We start from the raw sequence: 21,348 nt of genomic DNA on the forward strand, positions 1-21,348 counted from the left end.
TTTCTTGATTTTTGGGACCTCATTTCTTTTGGCTTGCCCTATCTGTATCTCCAGGAGCCCCGTTGCTTCCTTTCAATCCGTTTAACGCGAAATCGGAAGCTCTTAACTCGGTGCGGCGCCCATATCGCTTCCCGATCATCAATTATGGGCGATAACGTTTCAGAGGCGGATAAGGTTAGTTTCGCCCTGTATATGCCCTGGTATATGTTGTTGGGCCATGTTAATGCAAATATAACACCTATAGATCCGCAACAAGCGTCTAGCTAAGCTTGCGAACTCATCGCCATCGGCGGAACCGAGCACTGAACAGTTACCCGCACCCTCTACCCCTCAAGCCCAAGAGGCATCATCACAACCACGGCCCAGCAAAAGCACAACTCCATCCATATCGAGAACAGAACAAGAAGAATCAGAAGGGAAACGAATCAAGATAACACCCGCAGCCTCATCGCCCGCCCCGCAACCGCAATCCATAACCCCCGTCTCAAACACCCCGCCTCCCGCAAAAGCTGAAGATACTCTAGAAGCTTTTGAGGACCGAACATTAAGCGCTGTGTTTAAGCTCACATTGGACGAGAATCGACAGAAGGATATCCACGGGCAAAGATTGACGTTTATTCCCGGTGTGCGGAGTGAACTACAGGACCAGAACCGGGGTTTGCGAATTGATACCTCTGTCCTAGACCAGGCTCTTTTAGAAGCGGCATCTAGTCAGCCAAATGGGAAGCCATTGGATTATCTGTTACCATGCTGGAAACGAGTATCGAGACTGCACAAGGGGTTTCGGAAAGCCCGCGCTGATGACCCTAAGTTCGAGGTGATATGTGAGGCTCGGCGCTTGTGTATGAGCTACTCTGTGTTTGCTCTTACTATGCCGGAGATGTTCGGGTGGGTTATATCCTCTGGCCCAAATCATAGAAGTGAGGATATGGTTACTGATTATGCGGCCATAGTGTTGATCCATCGGAACGGTCGCCTCTCAAACCCTATCTCCTTCTAGACCCTGAAGACGACAAGGGCGTTGATCTTGATTTCTTGAGCGAAGCTGTCAAGCGGTTTGAAGAGGATGATTCTATCAAGCCTGCTTTTATTGCAGCTGTTGAGGAATTGAGTAGGGAGCTTTCCTCGTTGGGGATTGGCGATGATTACAAGCCATATGTAACAGTATGTTCGCATCAGGCTCCTATTTTCTAACCGAGGACATTCACTGACAACTCAAAAGGCCTTACGAAACCTTGTTAGGCACTCTGCCATTGCTTCAGCTATTACCGAGTCATCTATCTTCAACGAGTCACGAGACCCCGCCTCGTTTGAGAAGGAGACTCTTCTTGGACCATGGTTTCGCTTATCTCCACTTCAAGGTAGCGCTACGATGTCATTTTTCTCGAGTCCCAAGACAAGGGACCAGGGTTACATCTTGAATGCACAGCGATCAATCCGCATGGTACAGGAGTTACTTAGCTCTGATCATCTCGATATAATCAACCATATGATTCGAGCTTCGACAGATGCAAGAAACAGGGTTCTAGACTGGTTTGGAACTGCCTTGAATATTAACCACAAACGGCGGGCAATGCAGGTTGACCCAAGTACCGTATCCTCTGATGGGTTCATGTTCAACCTTACCACATGTATGGACCACCTCTGCCAACCATTTATGGACGCGAATTTCACCAAGGTAAGTTTGTTCCTATACTGATGGGCGAGGCTCCAAAAAAAATAACGGCCTTTCTAGATCGACAGAATCGATATTGAGTATCTACATCGAAACCCTCGGGTTGATATGAGGGATGAGACTAAAATAAATGCCGATCAACACGCCTCCGATGCATTCTATGCAAAGAAGTCCGAAGGCACATCGAATTTCATTACTGAAATTTTCTTTCTGACGGTTGCTGCCCATCATTATGGTAGCGAATCCCTGACTTCTAAACTAGAAACGCTTGAGAAAGACCTGAGGCACATGGAAACTACTCTTGCTAAACTCGAGGCAGAGCGACATAAGTGGTCGAGTAACCCGGTCCAACTTAGGCTTTTTGAAACACACTTGAAGAGATTTAAGGACAAAGTGGACATGGGCCTAGCTTTGAAGTACAGTCTTCAAGGTGTGCTGTTTGACGATCAATGGCAGTTCCGGTCTATGACGTTCATGCGTTATGTTGTTGTTTGGCTGCTGAGGGTGGTTTCTGGCAAGAACTTCCCTAAGGAACAATTAACCCTGCCTCTTCCCCAAAACCCTCCTGAAATTTTCAAATGTCTCCCTGAGTACTTTCTGGATGACATTGTCAGCAACTTCAAATTCATTATGTGGTGTATGCCGCAGATCATTACGGCCACCCAAGGCGATGAACTGGTAATGCTTTGCATTGCCTTTTTGGAAAGTTCTGATTACATCAAAAACCCTTACTTGAAGGCTGGGCTCGTTTCGATCCTATACCGTGGGACATGGCCTCGCCCTGGTGGTGCCACGGGCGTCCTGGTTGACCTGTTGAACTCCATGCCTTTCGCTAATGAATACTTGCTACACGCCTGCATGAAGTTTTACATTGAGGCCGAACATACGGGTGCCCACACCCAATTCTATGACAAATTCAACATTCGGTACGAGATCTTCCAGATTATCAAGTGCGTTTGGCCAAATACGCTCTACAGAGCAAAGCTTCTCAACCAAGCCAACCACCACCTGGACTTCTTCGTTCAGTTTGTCAACCTACTCCTCAACGATGTCACCTATGTGCTCGACGAATCTTTTGGTAGTTTCAAGACAATCTACAACACTCAGCTGGAGCTGCGCACCCAAGGGGCTAACATGGACCCCACGGTGCGTCAGGAAAAGGAAGAGCTTGTATCACAGGCGCAACGCAGTGCCAAGTCGTATATGCAGTTGACCAACGAGACCATGGCCATGCTTAAATTGTTTACTGAAGCCCTAGCAGATGCCTTCACCATGCCAGAAATTGTCCAAAGACTGGCCGACATGCTTGACTATAACCTGGATGCCATGGTTGGACCCAAGAGTTCCAACCTGCGAGTCGAAAATTTGCACGAATACGGGTTCCGACCACGAGCCCTGTTGAGTGAGATAGTGGATGTGTACCTAAACTTGATGGGCAAGCGGAATTTTATCGTTGCTGTGGCTCGAGATGGGCGCTCTTACAAGCCTGCCAACTTCGAAAAGGCTGCAGAGATCCTGCGCAAGTGGTCTCTCAAATCTCCCGAGGAGCTCAAGCGTTGGGACCAACTCCTATCAAAAGCCAAGGCAGCCAAGGAGGAAGATGAACAGGCAGAAGAGGATCTTGGAGAGATTCCAGACGAATTCCTTGATCCTCTAATGTACACATTGATGGAGGATCCCGTGATTCTCCCTGCGTCAAGGATGTCCATTGACCGTTCTACCATCCGTTCTCATCTACTGAGCGATCCGCACGACCCCTTCAACCGAGTACCATTGAAGATGGAGGACGTTTTACCTGGTATGAAATTTCCCTGTCCAATTCTCAAACACATAAGGCTAACCTGACTACTAGATACCGAGCTCAAGACGAAAATCGCGGACTTCAAGCGGCAAAAGATTGCAGAGCGGCGAGGAGGACAGGGCCAGGTGGCAGCCGAGGCGATGGACACATCCACTGACTGATAGGTTATCAAGTAATAAGTAGCAGCTTACTGGAGGTTTAACATGATACAATACCATACTTATGCATTACGATCCATGTCTCTTGCCTTTTTGTTCTTTTTAGACCATGTCACGTGTACCACTGACATCACTGATCGTCGTTCAGATCGATCTTCACTTGTTCAGTGCATCAATTTTGTACGTAGTGACTTGGTCCCTGGATCCTTTTTTTTTTTTTTATGTTTCTTTATCTCCTCGTGGAATCTTTTAACACTGTCACACTCAACATTTTACCTGATTATTCGTTCCATTGCGTCTCACAAGCCTAAACTGGAACCATTTTCCCGGACGGTCCCTAGGAGCTTCATTCGAGGGGGCATCCCTCTTAAATTTAGTTTGTGCTATATACAACTACCGAATTTTTACACACGACAATGGGGACAACACTCTCATCCAACCTCAATACCCTTCCTCCTCTACAAGACTTTTTTCCTCCCACGCCCGAGGCCTATGTAACTCTGCTCAACATCTTCCAGTTCTTCCCTCTTGTAAGACCTCTAGCACCTTAAACCTGAAGTAATATCAACTAATAAAGCCCAAGATCACTGTTATTCAATGGCTCACATCCTGGCATGGCGCGGGGAAAACCTCCTCCAAGAACTCATACTTTAATATCCCAGGCCGATTTGCCTGGTTCGCCATGGAGATAGTAGGGCCTATCAACCTGCTCTACATCCTCTACCACCTCCCAGCCAAACTGAGCATTCGAACCCTTCCCCTTCCAAACAAGCTAGTGGCCTTTCTATACCTCCTTCACTACGCTAACAGGGCAATCATTTCGCCACTCGTCTCAGCACCAAGCATGTCGCCTATTCATGCCTTGGTTGCTATCGCAGCCATATTCTTCAACTGGTTCAACTCCTCGTGTTTGGCTTGCTGGCTGGTAGGATATAACGTTACCACGATCCCGGGATACTATCCGCTCTCACAGGCCTCAATCACAACGCCAGAGAAAGCCCTCGAAGAAAGCCTCGCCAGCACAGCAGGCACTTCACTCCTCCTCCCAGTCACCGGCCTAGTCCTCTTCCTCGGCGGCATGGCAGGAAACATTCACGCAGAACGAACCCTTTTCCGCCTCCGCCGCGAGCAAGCAGACACCGAAAAATCCATTAAAGGCAACGAGACGTTAGACCTAGCAGACTCCGACTCTGCCGCAAAGAAAAAGAACAAATACCACAAAGTCTACGTCATCCCACCCCCTACCGGCCTTTTCAGCTCAATCCTGTACCCTCACTACGTCTGCGAATGGATCGAATGGACCGGATTTGCGCTCGTAGGCACAGCCGTCTTCCCAGCGCTCACCCCGCCATCCATAATCCCCGACGTACTGAGCACGAGCACAGCTGGTGCCATAACAGCTGGGCCGGCGCTCCATCTCGCGCCCTGGCTGGTTCCTTCTGTGTGGCTTGCGGGCAAATTGAGGGTTCCCGTGTTGCCGTTGCCGGCGATAGTGTTTGTTGTGAATGCGATTACGAATCTGTTGCCGCATGCGCGGTGGGGGAGGAAGTGGTATGTTGAGAGGTTTGGGGAGAAGGCTGTAGGTGGACGAGGGGCGGTTGTGCCGTTTGTCTCTTGGATGTAGTAAAAAATCAATACCGTTTTGTTTGAATTGATTTTTTTCTTTCTATTGGTCAGGGTGATTAAGGACACGCACGACTTTACTGTGAAAGGAGAAGGAAGTCGCTGGTTGTTGGATGGGGTGGCCATGTACATATTTAATTCACGTTCAGTACTTTTGTGTTATTTATATATATGTTTAGGATACTAGTAATGATGACAGTTACCACTGGCAAAATATTAACTTCAAAACACTCTACAGCCAGGAGGGAAGAAGATTAGAAAAAGGAAAGAGGGGAAAAAAAAATTACAAGTGAGGTATGAATTTATATAATTAACCTCTTGTAGTGTGATACACACATCATTGTTGAAATATATGAACATCGGCCAAAGCAGCCACCACCGACTATCCACTCATGCTCCTGTTTTCCCAAAAGATGATAAGAAAAGAATCCCATGCCAGGGAATCATGTCAATGCTTGGCTTAACGCCGATGTTGAAATCGTAAAATGTTGAACTCCGTTATCCCCATTATGTCTCTAATGTAACCCCGAACCCATATGTTGAACTTTTGGTATCATCATCGTAACTCATTAAAGAAATGAAAAAATTTTCATCCTTATCGGGACGACATGGTTGACAGTGTCGCCCCCTCCATGGGTCATTATTAAGTGTTAAATTTATTTACTGTACTTCTCACGGAAGTACTTGGCCGCGTTGACCAAGTTGGTGAGAGCTGCCTTGGTCTCGGGCCATTGACGGGTCTTCAGACCACAGTCAGGGTTGATCCAGAGCTGCTCAGGACGCAGGTACTGCAGCATCTCTTCGACACGGTCCTTGATCTCCTGCTCGCTGGGAACACGGGGAGAGTGGATATCGTAGACACCAGGGCCGATGTGACGGGGGTAGGCCTCATCGATGAAGACCTTGAGAAGCTTGGCGTCAGACTTGCTGTTCTCGATGGACAGAACATCAGCATCCAGAGCGGCGATGGCGTGGAAAAAGTCCTGGAACTCAGAGTAACAGAAGTGAGAGTGGATCTGAGTGCCGTCGGTGACACCGGCGGTGGACAGACGGAAGGCGGCAACGGCCCACTCGAGGTAAGCTTCGCGCTCCTTGCCAGCACGGAGAGGAAGACCCTCACGGAGAGCAGGCTCGTCGACCTGGATGACCTTGACACCGGCGGCCTCGAGGTCAACAACCTCGTCGCGCAGAGCCAGAGCAAGCTGCTGAGCCTGCACGGACTGGTGGACATCGTCACGAGGGAAGGACCAGCGGAGACAAGTGATGGGTCCAGTAAGCATACCCTTCATGGGCTTGGAGGCAATCGAGACGGCATACTTGGACTCCTTGACGGTCATGGGAGCGGGACGAGAGACGTCACCGACGATGATGGGGGGACGCACGCAACGGGATCCGTAACTCTGAACCCAAGCGTGGGTGGTAAAGACGTAACCAGTGAGACGCTCACCGAAGTACTGGACCATGTCATTACGCTCAGGCTCGCCGTGAACCAAGACGTCGAGGCCAAGCTCCTCCTGGATCTTGACAACATCGGAGATTTCCTTCTCGATGAACTTCTCGTATTCCTCGGGAGTGATCTCACCCTTGGTGAACTTGTTACGCTGGATACGGATGTCCTTGGTCTGAGGGAAGGATCCAATGGTGGTGGTGGGGAAGAGAGGAAGTTTGATGGACTTGGTCTGCTCGGCAAGACGGCTAGTGAAGGGAGACTTGCGGTTGTGCTGCTCAGGGGTGACGGCAGACTGGCGTTCCTTGACCTTGGGGTCGTTGGTACGCTTGGAGGAGGCACGAGCCTGGATGGACTTGGCGTTGGCCTCAAGCTGCTCACGGACAGCGGCAGGGCCCTCAGTGACAGCCTTGGCGATCACAACAACTTCGGCAGTCTTCTCGACAGCAAAGCTGAACCAGTCCCGAACCTCAGCGTCGAGAGTCTTCTCGCTGGCTAGAGTGTGGGGGACGTGAAGGAGAGAGCTAGAGGTGGAGACAATAACGCGCTCCTTGCCAAGCTTCTGGATAGCGAGCTCAACCTTCTCGATAGCGGCCTTGAAGTTGGTCTTCCAGATGTTACGGCCGTCAACAACACCAGCAGAGAGAACCTGCTTGGGGCCAAGGGCGTTGATAACCTGGTCAAGCTGCTCAGGGTTGCGGACCAGATCGACGTGAATACCGTATAGGCTCTGAAGAGCGGGGAAAACGTCAAGGTTGTGAACAATGTCACCGAAGTAGGTGGCAAGGACAAGGCGAGGAGCCTGGGCACCAAGGGCGCCGAGCTTCTCGTAAGCAGGCTTGAACGCAGCCTTCGACTTGGCGGGAAGGTCGAAGACAAGGACAGGCTCATCAATCTGAACATCCTCAACACCAGCCTCCTTCAGCTTGGCAAGGAGCTCAACGTAGAGGGGAAGAAGTTCCTCAATCTTGGTGATGGGGTCAACGGACTGACCACGGTCAGCCTTGGCGAGGGTCAAGAAAGAAACAGGACCCAGGATGACAGGGCGAGTGATAACACCAGCCTCCTTAGCCTCGAGGAACTCAACAACAGGCTTGGGGTTGGCAGCAAGCTTGAAGACCTGGTTGTCCTGGAGGGTGGGCTTGACGTAGTGGTAGTTAGAGTCAAACCACTTCACCATCTCCAGAGATGGGACATCAATGGCGGCCTGGCCATCCTTGGCAGGCTTCTGAAGACCACGGCCTAGGGCGAAGTATTCATCTAGAGGGTGGAGGTTGTACTTGGTGTAACGCTCAGGGACAACACCGAATAGCTGGATGTGGTCAAGGACTTGGTCGTAGTAAGCAAAGTCATTGCTGGGAATAATGTCGACGCCAGCATCCTTCTGGATCTTCCAGTGTTCCTGACGAAGTCTCTTTCCCTCAGCCAAAAGCTCATCACGAGAGATCTTGTCACCCCAGTAAGCTTCCGTGGCCTTCTTGAGGTCACGGAGCTTTCCCATGCGAGGGAAGCCAAGAACAGCGCTATAGCGAGAAAATTTAGCATTACCGGTGACCATGGAACAGGGATAGGACTTGAACATACGATTGAACCATCCTGACAGATATGTGTGTACGGAAAAGGGAGGAAAGGAGACGGTGGTGGGGGTGGGGTCGGATGGAGAAGAAAGAGAAAATGGTCTAAGAAGATAGAAGGTAGATGAAGTGAGAGTAGGAGGTAAACAAGAGAAAATTCACAAAAATCTCTTGCAAGAGGGAGAAATGAAGAAAAGAAGGGGGATGGAGGGAGAGAAAAGAAAGAGGAGGGAGGAGGGGAAGCTGGGCAAAATAAATCAATTCCATGGAGGGGAAAAAGTCGAGTCCCTCCGGTGTGGATACTGGAAGTCGGCGAATCAGAAAGACCGGGGCGGGGTATATGCAGTACGAAAATCGTACCGTATAGTACCGAAGCAATCGGTCTCTATCAAAGTCCATCTTTCTGCTGATAATGGGGCCATTGACCAATTTCATTAAGATTCCTACCTGCTGAGAATTGAGAGCTCATGGGAAATGTTAATATTGACCATTATGGACATGGTTGTGGCCATTTTCAGTGCTAGCTGAGAGAAATGGCGTGATGGGAAAGCATCGAGTTGGCGTATTTTTGCTCTTCCACGGCTCACTTCACGTCAGGCAGAGAAAAAATACCCCGAATCTTCATCGACCCGCCCTCCGAGCGTGCTCCGTGATCGGCCTTAGCCGTGCTATAGTTTCGGATTTTCCCAGGATAGATAGATCAGTGGTGCCGATGCGTTAATGTCACCCGGTTTTAAGAGCTGAGTTTTCGACTTGAGGTTGAACTCCTGGATAGGCCCTAAGCTTGCCACCTCAAATAGTAAATAATGGCCGAAAGAGGGAGTTCATTGTCCGACCCGCTGGAATGGATGAAACGGACAGGTGACTCTCCGTGGACTGGAGATGCACCTGGAGTACGCTGACCTTGGCCAGCGTATGGAACTGAAACTTCCACCCCATTGCCCTCGAGACAAAAAAACAAAACAAAATAAACAAAAATAAAGTATATCTAGTTGTCTTTACGCTAACCCGCCGGAAAGAAACCGTCATGCGGCCAAAAAATGACCGAGACTCCGAGATCTCCGGGTTTAAAAGGTCCTGTTAATAGATGGGTTTCTAGTAGCAGGATGATGGTTGTGCCTGCCTTACTCGTTGCCATGAATCGGCGGTGTTCCTGCCTCAATGGGAGCATTCATCATGTCCCTACCCCGGGTTCTCAACAGAAATGCCTTCAGCTATCCTGACCGTTATCCCAGGTCTTATGACACCCAAATCTCCATCCATGGTACAACCTCTTGAGCAGCTCAATGGGGTTCTTGTTCTGTCCACGACTTTGGCGATATCGGAAAGCCTCAGAATCGCCCGATATAGCGTACCAGCTGGGGCGAATAGGTTCGTCCCCTCCCAACAATGAACGCAGTGAAGGTGATGATGAGATGTCCCCACTCGATCTAAAGTGAACCTTCTGACCGAAATAGGCATATCTTCGTCAGTAGACGAACAAAATCAAAGCGTGCGTCTAAGCAGTTCTTCAGGCGGTTTATCGGGTAGGGTTCGCCGACGATTCTCTCGAGACCCCAGAGACTTGTATAGACGGCCCAAACGGTTAGATCGAGCTCCCAAGATACCATTCCTGCATTGTTCATTGAAACACCATGCGGTGCCCGCTGCGTTTGATCCAGGAGGTAGTTTGATGAGCGAGAGAGGATATGACAGCGATGCGCAGTATATATCAACGCCGAGACATCCAATTTATATCGCAGAACACTCATCTAGCCGGCCTAGGAATGAGACACCGATATCTGCTCGCCGTGGCAGAGAACCCGATCTAGAACATGCACGAGAACAGCCGTTTGGGTTGACCTTTGACACCAAGGGTATGGTATATGAACAATCACCTTGCTATAGGGAAGGGGTGGAGCACCAGATGTCCTGGCGCTCTCGAGACTATGAACACCGACACCCGCAAGTTGACCATGAATCTCCCTCTATCCTTCACAACGCCGATCTGGGGAGTCCACGTGGTAGACCTTCCAGCCCTTGTCCCAGTGCGTGCAGGATGCGGACAAAAGAAAGAGCATTACCAGTACCCATAAGAGTACAGGAAACTTGTCGTCCGATTCTGATAAGGCCCCCGAAGTCGAAACGCGGCAGCTTTGAGGACAGCATAGGTCGACATTCTGGTCGTACTCATGATACCGGAGGCTGCACTTACCATAATCACCACGTATTTCAACAACAGGGATATACCACGTCCACGGAATCCTTGGTTGGTTGTCCTCCGCAACTCTCTGTCAGGAAACGGCACCAGAGGCCTCGAAGAGAAATAACACAAGACGAACAATCTGTTCATCTCGAGGAGATGAACATTCACAGAATGCTCGCTTCATCTGGGTCTACTTCTCAAATACAATGCCAGAAGCATCCACTCGATGAGAATCAATCAAGTAGCAATGCAGGAACATGGAATGCAAACAGATATCAAACATTTAACAATCCAAATTCAATGCCACCCATCTGGGACACACCTGAAGCGAAGTCACTGCCAATGGAGGCTTCTAGAACTCAGGATCTACGATCTCCGTACTCCTCAAAAGCCGGCGTACCTTCCGCCGGTTCCGACTATGACGAACAGAACTTCGTCAATTTCGCTGAAGGCACATCTGCTAATCTGTCGTCGAGACGGCCTTATTTGCCTTCCGAGCACGCATCTGCTTCAGCAACTGCTGACGAAGCCAATGCGCTGAGAAGCAAATTCACTGAGCGCTTTGCATCAAATCAATCGGTAAGCTCTGCGATATTTGAGCCGCCTCAAGGTGCGAATGGCGTTTCTGCTCGCAAATTAAGCATTGGATGGATGACTGAAGGTCGACGAATTGGTTATGGGTATACTCTTGTGCCACCAGACGACTCGAGTGAGGGACATGAGCAAATCTGTAACGGGTCTGCATTACCTGAAAGCTATGGCTCCATAGAAAATAGCCCTGACTGTTCATTTGCGGGTAGTATTAATGGACGTTGTGATAGGCAGCATTCGCCTCTGCGAGACAAGTCTAATCGGGTACCTTCAAAAAAAAGCGAGTCGAACTTCGATATATCGACCATTCTCCAGAAGTTGAACCTTCCCCGCTGGACTGGCACGAACTTCACCCTTGGATCAAGCAATAACAGTGATGCAGGAAGCTGTGGTTCCGGTGGCTCTTCTTTGCTTGGAATTCTCTCTCTCAAAAAAAAAGACCAGGAAGCAACAGTGTCCAATGTCGATGCAGATAACCCTTGGGAATTCTGTTCTTGGGTTCGTCCTGTGCAGAACTCGGGCGGGCAACAAGCGCCACAGCAGGACATTGTTCGGTCCCGCGAGTATACAGAAGCACAGCTGATAGAGAAATTAGCGATACTCCGCCGGAGGGGAGGCGCATGGGCAACCAAACGCAAGGTCTCAGAAATTGCCCGTAGCATTGAGAAACGGGCAGACCGCGCAGTTGCAAGGTTTGCAGCATCAGCAGACCACTTTCCCGTTGTGCAGCAAAAGACGCGGGTGTTGAGACTCAGGGGCCCCAGGAGCACGGAACAACCGCGAAGGATTCATGTTGGTGGCCCTACATTCTCGACAAACCAAATCGACGGTCTTCTCCAACCCCAGAAACCTCAGTATCGGTCATCCGAGCGAACGAGCTCAGGCAGAAACTCGGGGGGCTGGGACAGCCTGTATGAAGAGTGTCTCGAAGAACACTCGATCCCTGAATAACGGGCTTTGGCAAAGAGCCAAGTCCCAACAGCTGAGACTGGAGCTTGATGTGTGTGGGGGAAATTTCAAAAGTCCTGGGATGTGTGCATTGTTAGGGATTGACGTACGAAAATCAAGGGCTAAAAGTATTGATAGGCGAATAACCAAAACACGGTGTTGACATATGATAATCGTACAGTGGTGTATTAAACAACTTATGACTGCTAAGAAGGTGGTATACTGGTAATACAGGTGCAAATCATTTCCTCTGCCGCTTGGAACTCTTATCGCTTCCGTTGCTGAGCACGCTGGCGGAACGCTTATGAGAGGCGCCCTCCTGATCCCCTGCAGACGGCTCACCACCTCCCACAGTATCACCCGCGCTGATAGATGAATCAGGCTGACCGTCGCCTGTGCTGGGAGGTTTCTCAGTTCGATGAGCACCACCCGCGGAAGCCGACTCAGGTGCAGGCAGGATAGGAGCCTCATCATCCTGCTGTTCCGATTTCACCTCGGGCTTTTCCTTCTCCCGCAATTCTTTCGCTTTGTGCTCTCTTTCCTCTTTGGCGGATTCCAGGACACGAATCTCGCTCTCCACTTTCTCCGCGACCTTTCGTGCCTCCAACAAAAGGTTCACGGAGTGAATCAGTTTCTCAAAGTCCTTCACCACGCGTTCTGTGGGCATGACCAGACGGAGTGGTATTTCGAGTTCGGCAAGAGCGGATGCGAGTTTCTGTGTTTGGACGTGGGATTTCGCCTGTGTGAGTTTCTGGGCGCGGTCGCTGCGGAATTGCACGCCAGGTGCAAGACGATCGTGATGTTGTACGCCATATCGTGCCTCTTCGGCCGGCGAGAGGTTTTTGATTGCTTGTTGGGCTGCTTCTTTGTTTGCCGCTGCAGCAGCAGCGGCGGCCTTTTTGGTTGTTGGGGGTTGCGCTGGACCACCGCTGGGGGTATCTGCTCGGCTGCTGTCGCGAGCACTCCCTGGGGCGTTGGGAATCGGAGTCTGGCCGCCGGGGGTGGGGACGGCACCTTCGGGGCCGAGGAGGGAGCGGCGTTTCTTGCTCTTGTCTGCTTGGAGGAGGGTTTGGAGGAGGTGGGATAGGCCTTGACTGTTGTGGTAGTTGGTTGCGTTGCCAACGCTAATCGGGACATCGAGACGGGAGTAAAGCTCTCTGCGTTCGTTAACAAATTCCTGCTCGTTGGCTGTGATTCGCTTGAGCTCTTCGAGAAGGATGGATTCTTCGCGGACTTCGTCAGCAGTGCGGTTCAGTTGGAGACCAGCGAGCTCCTTCCGATGACGTTCCCTTTCGGCGTCAAACTTCATCATCTTTTCGTGAAGGTCGAATTCTGTCTCGGACATTTCTGATGGCGGATGTTCAAGAGCGAGTATTGACGCGGCGACATTGTAATACCGGGCTTTCATTTGCTCCATGGTTCTGTATCGTTTGCTAGGTACTAGTGCGGTCGAGGAGTCTGTATTGTCGATAGGCTGTGGTTGGAAGTCGTAGCGATCAGAAATAACCACCCATCGAAGGTTATACTCCTCGACTAGGTCCATCAAATAGTCCGTTTCTTCGCGCGACCACTCATCGCTCTTCAGGTGGCGGTTGTACTCATCCGTAGTATATCGGTTCGGGAGTTTGGCTTTGATATTGTATTTGGCAAATGGGTATTCTTGTTTTTCGGCGGTCTTGGGTTCTCCTTGCTCCTCTTTCGTCTGGTCACCCTCCGTTTCTGGACCCTCGATTGCTGGTGCATTTGTAGCCTCTGATTGCCTTTCCCAGTGTCGTAGAACTAGATCATCGGTTCGCGCATCATTCGAAAAAGGAGTCATCCGCCTGCACTCAATCAACATCTTATAGAACGTTTTTATCATGTCGCGTCACTTACCATGGTCGCACACGAGCCTTGGTTTGCCATTTGGGCCGTCCCTTGTATCGGTTCTCGTTGATCGCGATGGGAGGTGCTCTTTCTCCCAAAAGCGCAAAAAGCTCACGGGTGATACCCTCTGTACAGAGAACCTTGAATTAGCCGTGAATTAAAATTTTTTGCAATCGTGAACGACACACCTGGCCTTTTCTCCACGACCTTCTGTTTCTTGTGAGGTCGCGGTTGGCCCTCCGCGGGCAAATCGAGCATGTCGCGCACATCGGCGGCAGCCATGGTTTTCCGAACTGGCGCTCTGCGGCAAATCGATGTACGTCAAGAAAAAAAAAAGGGAGGTTGTCTATTGTCAAGTTTCCGATGAAATAGAGTTACTCGAAGATAGCGATGTTGGTAGGGAGATGGAAATATGAGCGTGAAGACGGAGAGTCCATGGAGGAATTAGAATTCGCGCCAAGCCCGCGCCGCCCTGGCTGGATTCTGGATCTGGACAGCATAACATCAACTAGCACCCTTCACCACCAAGTGTGCAAGCCTCACCAACGAGCACTTCAGTCCCACTTCCATAGGTCCAACTTACTTTTTTCTCTTCCAGCCGCCATAATGGCTCCGTCAAGGCCGTCAACCTCGTGGCTTTCCTCCACGCTCGCCGTTTACGCAATTCTGTGTCTCTCCCTCCCAGCAAACGCCCTCTACTTCTACGTGGACGGCCGTCAAACAAGATGTTTCTACGAGGAGCTTCCAAAGGACACTCTTGTTGTCGGTAAGCTACAATATCCGCAACGCAATGGCTGCTCCCTATTATGCAATCAATCCACAAGCCCGAGCACCTCTAACCACAACCCCCTCATGATGAATGAACAGGAACCTATTCAAGCGAAGTTATCGATCAAACTACCAACACGGGCACATATGCCCCCGACCAATCGATGAAGATGCTCATCACGGTCGACGAAGTCTTCGACAATGATCACCGCGTCGTCAACAAGCGCGACGCCCACGCCGGCCGATTCACCTTCTCCGCTGCCGACCCAGGAAACCACAAGATCTGCCTTACACCAGAGACGAACGCTGCTACCGGTGGGTGGCTCTCCGGTGCGCCTGCCGGCGCTGTTCGAATTACCCTGGATATGGCAATTGGCGAGACGAGCAAGATCGAGAGCGAGGATAAGGGGAAGATGACGGATTTGGTGCAGCGGGTCAAGGACTTGAACAGCCGGTTGCAGGATATTAGGCGCGAGCAGGTGTTCCAGAGAGTATGTTCTCCCTTCTTCAAACAAACAAGCCGTTTTGGGGGTTGGGGCTGCTTTCTCCGACTGAATGGGGTGTCGAGATATGAGACTAATCAATTTTCTTTGCTTCTTTAGGAACGCGAGGCCGAATTCCGTGATCAATCAGAAGCGACCAACTCCCGTGTCGTCCGCTGGGCCTTGATGCAGGTCGCTGTGCTTTCCGTTGCGTGTGCTTGGCAATTATCTCACCTCCGGTCGTTCTTCATCAAGCAGAAGTTGACCTAAAGGAACTTTGGATCTGAGTGCGAAAGGGATTGGGTGATATGGACGGCGTATCTTATATGGATTCTTTTCTTGTATCCATAACGAATTTCGACTTTCCGAAGTCAATGATATGTTCCTATTACAGAGCGTTTTCTTGATGAATTCAATTTGTGATTTTTCACGATTCTTCGGTGACGAATTTCGACTAGATGAATGTATTGATGATGACTTCAGTTCCACAAATGTGATTGGGTTTAAAGCTTAATCTAACCTATAAACATTATATTCAACACAAAGGGGAAAAGAAGACCCGACAATAAAGTATAAGAATGGTCTATTATCTATTCATTTAGGATATGGAAAGCAAAGCTAAAGTCCCAGAATATATCGAGCAAACCGAAGTCATAACGGATACAATGCAACCCAGAAAATTCATCATGTCGAGGTCTCCAATTAGGGTCTCATTAGTAGTAAGTAGGCAGGTGGCTAGAAGTTGGTGTCATGTGTTCGTTGAATCATTGGCTTGGTGGGACGTAGAATCGGTGCAAAAGCCAGCGATCAGCCGCTCCAAGTCTATGAGTCTATATGGTTTGGTCATGTAACCCCTCATGCCAACTTTGGAGGCACGGCTCAGGGACTCATCCGTGACGTCTGCGCTGACAGCGAGGATAGTGGGTGGTTGAGACGGAGGTATGTCTCGACAAAGTAACCGCGAAGGTTGGGATTGACGATGACGATATTCGTTAATCATCTGGAATATCTTTGAAGTGGCCTCGTACCCGTCCATCTCAGGCATCCAGAGGTCCATCAGTATGACATCCACAGGCTTCGCCTTTCTTTGCCGGGGTGGAAGCCCAGGGACGAGGAAATCATCTGCACTTGTCTGGCGATCTGGGGCCTTTTGCGCTAGGTTTGCCTCGATCTCGGAGTATTGCGAATCAAGGATATTCTTCATCGTTCGTACAGCTTCTTTCCCGTTGCCAGCCTCGTATATTTCTTGGTATCCCAGTCTCTTCAACATATGTACCAGTACACGCCGATTGATCTTATTATCCTCGGCTACGAGGAAAGTAAGAGGATTTTTCTCTCCGGGCTTGCCATCGGGGAACTGTTCACTGACCGGCGGTCTCATGGGTGTTGTGTTGGGCACAGAACGAGCTGGCGTTGGTGTTCGGGAGGACTCATCAGTAAGAGCGGGAGTTGGCTGTTGGATCGGTGTAGGTGCAGGTGGTTGCACTGGTGATAGCGTAGAGGATTCTGGGGTGGAAATGCTAACACTGCTAAATCTTGAAGTGTCTCTGATATTGGGAGGGGTTGCCAATTGTGTTGACGGGGTAAGTGAGCGAGTGGATTCGGGTTCGTTTACGGGGATCCTGATCTCGAATTCAGAGCCGCGGTCAGGCTCGGCCGTTGATGAACGGACGCAAACAAGATCTCCACCCATTTTTCTGGCAAGGCCCTTTGCCACGAGGAGCCCTAGTCCTAGCCCATCTTTGCTTCGTGTGATCGATGCGTCTTCTCGAGCGAACGGCTTGAAGAGATTAGGCAAAAAGGCCATGGGGATACCGGTTCCGGTATCGCAAACATTAATCAAGATATCGTTAGCCCTATCGCTGAGCGTAGCCTTGACAGTGATCAAGCCATTGTTTGTGAACTTGACAGCATTCAAGAAGACGCATGATATCAGCTTGGCCAGGTCTCTATCATCTGTGAGAAGCGCATCGGGTACAGCAAAATCCACGGACCAGTCTATTGTCTTTGAATAAACTTCTCCGTTAGAGGTTCGCGACCGAATCTCGATCTTCTCACCCATTTCGGTTGTGTTGCTAACCACAAAGTCAGGTCTTCCGCCGACATGAAGAGACTCGTTGACCACCAAACGAAGGAGGTCGCGAAGTTTGGTGAACCGCAGCGCGGAGCCCTGAAAATTCACGTTGATGCCTTCCAATAGAAGATGAGGAGCCGATCTCCGGACAGCTAATGACGGGCGAGGTTCCACCATGCTAGCCATCACTGCTTCTATCTGATGAGCAGGCGTCTTGGTGTTGAAGATCTTGTCACTCTCGTGTACAGCATTTTTAACCTCCTCAGAGCGCGGCGAAAGGTCCTTCGGGGACGATACTCGACGAGTTTTGTGCCTCGGAGTCTTTTCAACTTTGCTCTCTGGTGGGTTGCTCCTTCGACGTTTGTAGGGGTTGAGGCCTATGCTGCTCCCCTCGATGAAAACGTTTGGCCGGCTCTCAGATGTCGCGACCGGAGACATTGCGATGCCAGAGAAGTTGATATCTCGCTCTGTCTGAGGAGTTTTTGGAACCTCCATGTTGAGATCATAAGCATGCACGACATTATCTGCCGCTTCAACAGCGCGCCTTGCACTGTCTGTAATATCAAATATTAGCCACAATAGTCTCATATCTCGAGAGAATTTATACAAACCTTGGACCATCTCAATGCTTTCCTTGAGCGATTGAAAGACGTACGCTGTTTTCGCAGAAGGTTTTCCAGTAAGTGCATCACGCACAGTGGCGTGCATGACGTCTAACATCCCGACGATCCCCTGCATCGGTGTTCGAAGCTCGTGCGAAAGACTGCGCGCGAGTGGCTTAAGATGTTGAGAAGAAAAGTGCACTGCTTGTGCAGATGGAGTCGTTTCATCCCGGCGCTTTGGAGTTAATCCCGTCGTTGGTTGCTCTTGCTCTGCTGTGCTACCGTCCTGGTGAATCCGTTGGACGACTAAATCCTCCAAGGAAAATAGCATCGTTTCCATGAAAGACCATGAAAGTTTTCGATTTTGTAATCCCCGTTCTGACCACATTAAGCCCAGGTAGGCAAGACACTCATTCCCTGAAAATAGTGGAATTGCAAGATAACCCTCCGCAGCAAAAGGTAGCTTATCCCTATCGAATGAACCGTGCGAGCTCAGGTTTTCGGGAATCGTGCATGGCTTGTTGAGTTCCATGTGCGACTGGGGATTCCCACCAGCAAAATATCTGTGCCGATAAATCCCGACGTTCTGAAACCCGTCGTTATAGTAAAAGGCCGTTCCAAAGAGAGAGGGCTTATACCCACCGATCTCTTTCGCTGCTTCATCTTCCCTCACCCTTCGAGCTACGAAAGCATATTGGGCATTACATAGCAATGTGATGTGTTCCATAAGCTTTCTCCAGAAGGACTCGAGATCGAGAGCACGTAGCTCCTTTTTGAGCGCGGTTAGCCGTTCGATTGCAGCATATTCCGTTGTGCATTGGCCGTTCGAATTTTCAACTCGCGTATCTACGACCGGGAAAGAGCTAGTTGGTTCTTGCGGGAGGAATGAGAGCGTAGGCCCCGATGCTGATGAGCTCGCCCACTCCGGTTCCAGCGGTTCGGGCATTGTGTTTGAAAATTGAGAGTCACGAAGCGGAGTTGAGGACCGCAGAGATAATGATCTTAGGTTATGGGAGGCCACCAAGAGACTGCGGGCGATTGGTAGGAGACCAACGAATTCGCAGCTACGTCTCTAGATGGGAGACAGCGCATGACGCTCAGTCTAGGGCAAAGCTGCAGTTAGTCAGGAGCTCAAACCGCAAGGCATTCAGACACATACATCAATCCCTGCCAGCCTGGGAGACGAACCACGCTGGCTCGCGGCGAGGTGGGACGCACTACGGAGGGCAGGCGTCCACTCGAAAGATATGACCGATATAGGTTTAAGATTGTGGTGTTCGTATTCTTGTGTGCGACGGCGAAGTAGGGAAAGCAATCGTCGGTGGGCAAAATCCGACGTTCGTTGGACTGGTGGAGGGAGGGCCGGTCGGTATTGCTGTCCGTCTCTTCTGCAATGGATATTAAGGTATCGGCTAGATGAAACGGAAGAGGGGGCGGGCGGCAGTGGCAGACCACTGGACGGAAGACGATGATGTCTGACGAGGAAGAATGGCGAGGAGGGGAAACGCAGAGAATTAGAGTCGGTCGGTGGCTTGTCGAGATGGAGCCCGTCTTATTATTGGGGGCCGATCGCCCGGTCTAGACGCGGGGGTTCAGGAGACGAAACCCCCCCGGCTCCAAGGCAGAGCAGCAACGCAGGGCCTACCGATCTCAAACGACTCGGCATCTGGGCGAACTAGCAAAATACCTAAAAGAGTGATTTGTGGTAACTAACGAACTAGTTCTGTTTCCAGAGGTTCCATGGTTTCGGCTGGCAGCACAGCATATGTACCTCGTGTCGACCCAGGCATACAGTTAACCACTAACCACGGTAGCATGTGAATACCATCATAGTAAGAAAATAAGAAAGCGGGCGCCATCTGCACCGAAACTCGACTAAGAGCTAATTTCACATATCATTTTGTTATGCTGTACAAATGCCTCCCAAGTCATTTAACATCGCTGTCCCTGATGAGGCGCTGAAGCGCCTCCGCCAGAAACTCCAGTCTGCAGCCTTCCCGGATGAACTCGACAATGTCGGATGGGACATGGGGGTTCCTCTTGACGAAATCAAACGACTAACGAACTACTGGCGAGATGGGTTCAACTGGCGAGAGCAGGAACAAAAATTAAATCAACAATTTAAGCAGTTCACCGTCTCCGTATCTGTTGACGGTTTCGAGGATCTAGAAATCCACTACCTGCAACACACGAGCAAGCGCCCGGGAGCCATTCCCCTGCTATTTATCCACGGATGTAGAAATACACTCTGTGCTTATACTTCGATTATTGCTTGCTAAGAGAAGATCTCATCTAGGGCCAGGAAGTTTCATCGAGGTCACCAAACTGGTTCCATTACTAACCAGCGGCGACGAGGACACCCCAGCATTCGATGTGATAGCCCCCTCTCTGCCGAATTTCGGCTTCTCTTCGGTCGTTAATAAGGTGTGTTTCTATAAAATCTTTAATTCATACAGATTCCCACTATAACCTTCACAGCGTGGATTCGGCCTTCATCAATACGCAGAGGCCCTGCACAATGTCATGACAACCCTTGGCTACAAAGAATACGGTGTGTCCATTGTCTCAAACCAGAGAAACACAAAAGAAAAATAATTTAACATCAAAATCAATCATCTAGTAACCCAAGGCGGCGACTGGGGTAGCTTTATCTCTCGAACGATGGCTCGGAAATATCCAGATCACGTCAAAGCAATCCACCTAAACTTCATCCCCATGCGCTTCCCCATGCCCTGGCAGAACCCACTCTTTTTCATACAGGACCTCCTCCCAGTCCCATTTTCTCCAGATAGAAAGGCATACCTATCCTCAGTTTTCAACTACTTAACCAAGGGTAGCGGGTACATGATCCAGCAGTCCACCCGGCCCCAGACACTGGGCTACGCACTCCACGATAGCCCCGTTGCCCTCCTAGCCTGGATCTACGACAAACTGCATCTCTGGACAGATAATTATCCCTGGACTGACAATGAAATCCTAACATGGGTAACTATCTACCTCTTTTCCGTTGCTGGACCGGCGGCCTCAACACGGATCTACTACGAGACGGCTGAGGATGGGTCCCTTACGGAATCCATGTCGATTCCTGCACCGGTGAGCGTGAAAATCGGCGTGGCACAGTTTAAGAATGAGTTGATGAGGTATCCGATGTCCTGGACAAAGTTGCTGGGATCTACTGTGAAGGCTACTGAATATCCGCGCGGTGGACATTTTGCGGCCTGGGAGGTCCCTGATCTTCTGGTCGGGGATGTGAGAGAGTTTTTCGGGAAGGGTGGGCCTGCTTTTGGGGTTGTCAGTGGAAGGAATGGATTTGAATAGTAAATAATGGCTTAGATATCACTTGCACATATAACCCCGGATAATGGTTGTGTTGGATTCTCCAGGGAAAGATGCGTCTGGAACTGGGACAGAGCACCGGGCACCTCATACATGACTCTTATCGTTGTAACATGGATGACATAGGGACCATACTACGAACTACTAAAGTAAACAGGTATTTGATACTGCTTTCAACCGGTATATTCCCGAGGCTATGAGATTCGCATTAAGACAGA

At 50.1% G+C, this 21,348-nt stretch overlaps 7 protein-coding genes across 7 annotated transcripts; 4 read left to right on the top strand and 3 right to left on the bottom strand.

Annotated features, from left to right (window-relative positions):
• Positions 1 to 144: 144 nt before the first annotated feature.
• On the top strand, positions 145 to 5,515 carry ASPSYDRAFT_62346 (ubiquitin-ubiquitin ligase UFD2; the record flags this gene model as incomplete). Its single annotated transcript, XM_040850111.1, has 9 exons — positions 145 to 174; positions 245 to 888; positions 954 to 1,164; positions 1,223 to 1,678; positions 1,736 to 3,473; positions 3,528 to 3,601; positions 4,012 to 4,164; positions 4,218 to 5,185; positions 5,437 to 5,515. The coding sequence occupies 9 exons, from the start codon at positions 145 to 147 to the stop codon at positions 5,513 to 5,515; spliced, it is 4,353 nt and encodes a 1,450-aa protein (XP_040696991.1).
• Positions 5,516 to 5,913: 398 nt separating this feature from the next.
• Positions 5,914 to 8,299, bottom strand: ASPSYDRAFT_95010 (5-methyltetrahydropteroyltriglutamate--homocysteine S-methyltransferase; the record flags this gene model as incomplete). The annotated part of the gene is made up of 2 exons (XM_040853060.1): positions 5,914 to 8,227; positions 8,289 to 8,299. The coding sequence occupies 2 exons, from the start codon at positions 8,297 to 8,299 to the stop codon at positions 5,914 to 5,916; spliced, it is 2,325 nt and encodes a 774-aa protein (XP_040696992.1).
• A 1,885-nt stretch (positions 8,300 to 10,184) lies between these two features.
• On the top strand, positions 10,185 to 12,005 carry ASPSYDRAFT_62348 (uncharacterized protein; the record flags this gene model as incomplete). The annotated part of the gene is made up of 2 exons (XM_040850112.1): positions 10,185 to 10,305; positions 10,462 to 12,005. The coding sequence occupies 2 exons, from the start codon at positions 10,185 to 10,187 to the stop codon at positions 12,003 to 12,005; spliced, it is 1,665 nt and encodes a 554-aa protein (XP_040696993.1).
• A 238-nt stretch (positions 12,006 to 12,243) lies between these two features.
• On the bottom strand, positions 12,244 to 14,150 carry ASPSYDRAFT_163172 (SANT/Myb-like DNA-binding domain-containing protein; the record flags this gene model as incomplete). Its single annotated transcript, XM_040843140.1, has 3 exons — positions 12,244 to 13,825; positions 13,878 to 13,995; positions 14,057 to 14,150. 3 exons carry the CDS (start codon positions 14,148 to 14,150, stop codon positions 12,244 to 12,246), a joined length of 1,794 nt encoding a protein of 597 aa, XP_040696994.1.
• Positions 14,151 to 14,474: 324 nt separating this feature from the next.
• On the top strand, positions 14,475 to 15,388 carry ASPSYDRAFT_36743 (emp24/gp25L/p24 family protein; the record flags this gene model as incomplete). Its single annotated transcript, XM_040845464.1, has 3 exons — positions 14,475 to 14,634; positions 14,736 to 15,127; positions 15,239 to 15,388. The coding sequence occupies 3 exons, from the start codon at positions 14,475 to 14,477 to the stop codon at positions 15,386 to 15,388; spliced, it is 702 nt and encodes a 233-aa protein (XP_040696995.1).
• Positions 15,389 to 15,866: 478 nt separating this feature from the next.
• On the bottom strand, positions 15,867 to 18,740 carry ASPSYDRAFT_162974 (uncharacterized protein; the record flags this gene model as incomplete). The annotated part of the gene is made up of 2 exons (XM_040843122.1): positions 15,867 to 17,746; positions 17,804 to 18,740. The coding sequence occupies 2 exons, from the start codon at positions 18,738 to 18,740 to the stop codon at positions 15,867 to 15,869; spliced, it is 2,817 nt and encodes a 938-aa protein (XP_040696996.1).
• A 699-nt stretch (positions 18,741 to 19,439) lies between these two features.
• Positions 19,440 to 21,326, top strand: ASPSYDRAFT_51320 (epoxide hydrolase). Its single transcript, XM_040848269.1, has 4 exons — positions 19,440 to 20,029; positions 20,091 to 20,218; positions 20,273 to 20,345; positions 20,415 to 21,326. The coding sequence occupies exons 1-4, from the start codon at positions 19,711 to 19,713 to the stop codon at positions 21,110 to 21,112; spliced, it is 1,218 nt and encodes a 405-aa protein (XP_040696997.1). The 5' UTR covers positions 19,440 to 19,710; the 3' UTR covers positions 21,113 to 21,326.
• Positions 21,327 to 21,348: the final 22 nt, after the last annotated feature.

The sequence above is a fragment of the Aspergillus sydowii genome (genome assembly GCF_001890705.1).
Source record: "Aspergillus sydowii CBS 593.65 unplaced genomic scaffold ASPSYscaffold_17, whole genome shotgun sequence".
In the NCBI taxonomy this organism is placed as follows: Eukaryota; Fungi; Ascomycota; class Eurotiomycetes; order Eurotiales; family Aspergillaceae; genus Aspergillus; species Aspergillus sydowii.

Coding starts and splice junctions, on each gene's coding strand:
- ASPSYDRAFT_51320 (XM_040848269.1), top strand. CDS start 19,711: ATGCCTCCCAAGTCATTTAACATCGCTGTCCCTGATGAGGCGCTGAAG. Junction 20,030..20,090: donor CCTGCTATTTATCCACGGAT/GTAGAAATACAC, acceptor GATCTCATCTAG/GGCCAGGAAGTTTCATCGAG. Junction 20,219..20,272: donor TCTCTTCGGTCGTTAATAAG/GTGTGTTTCTAT, acceptor TAACCTTCACAG/CGTGGATTCGGCCTTCATCA.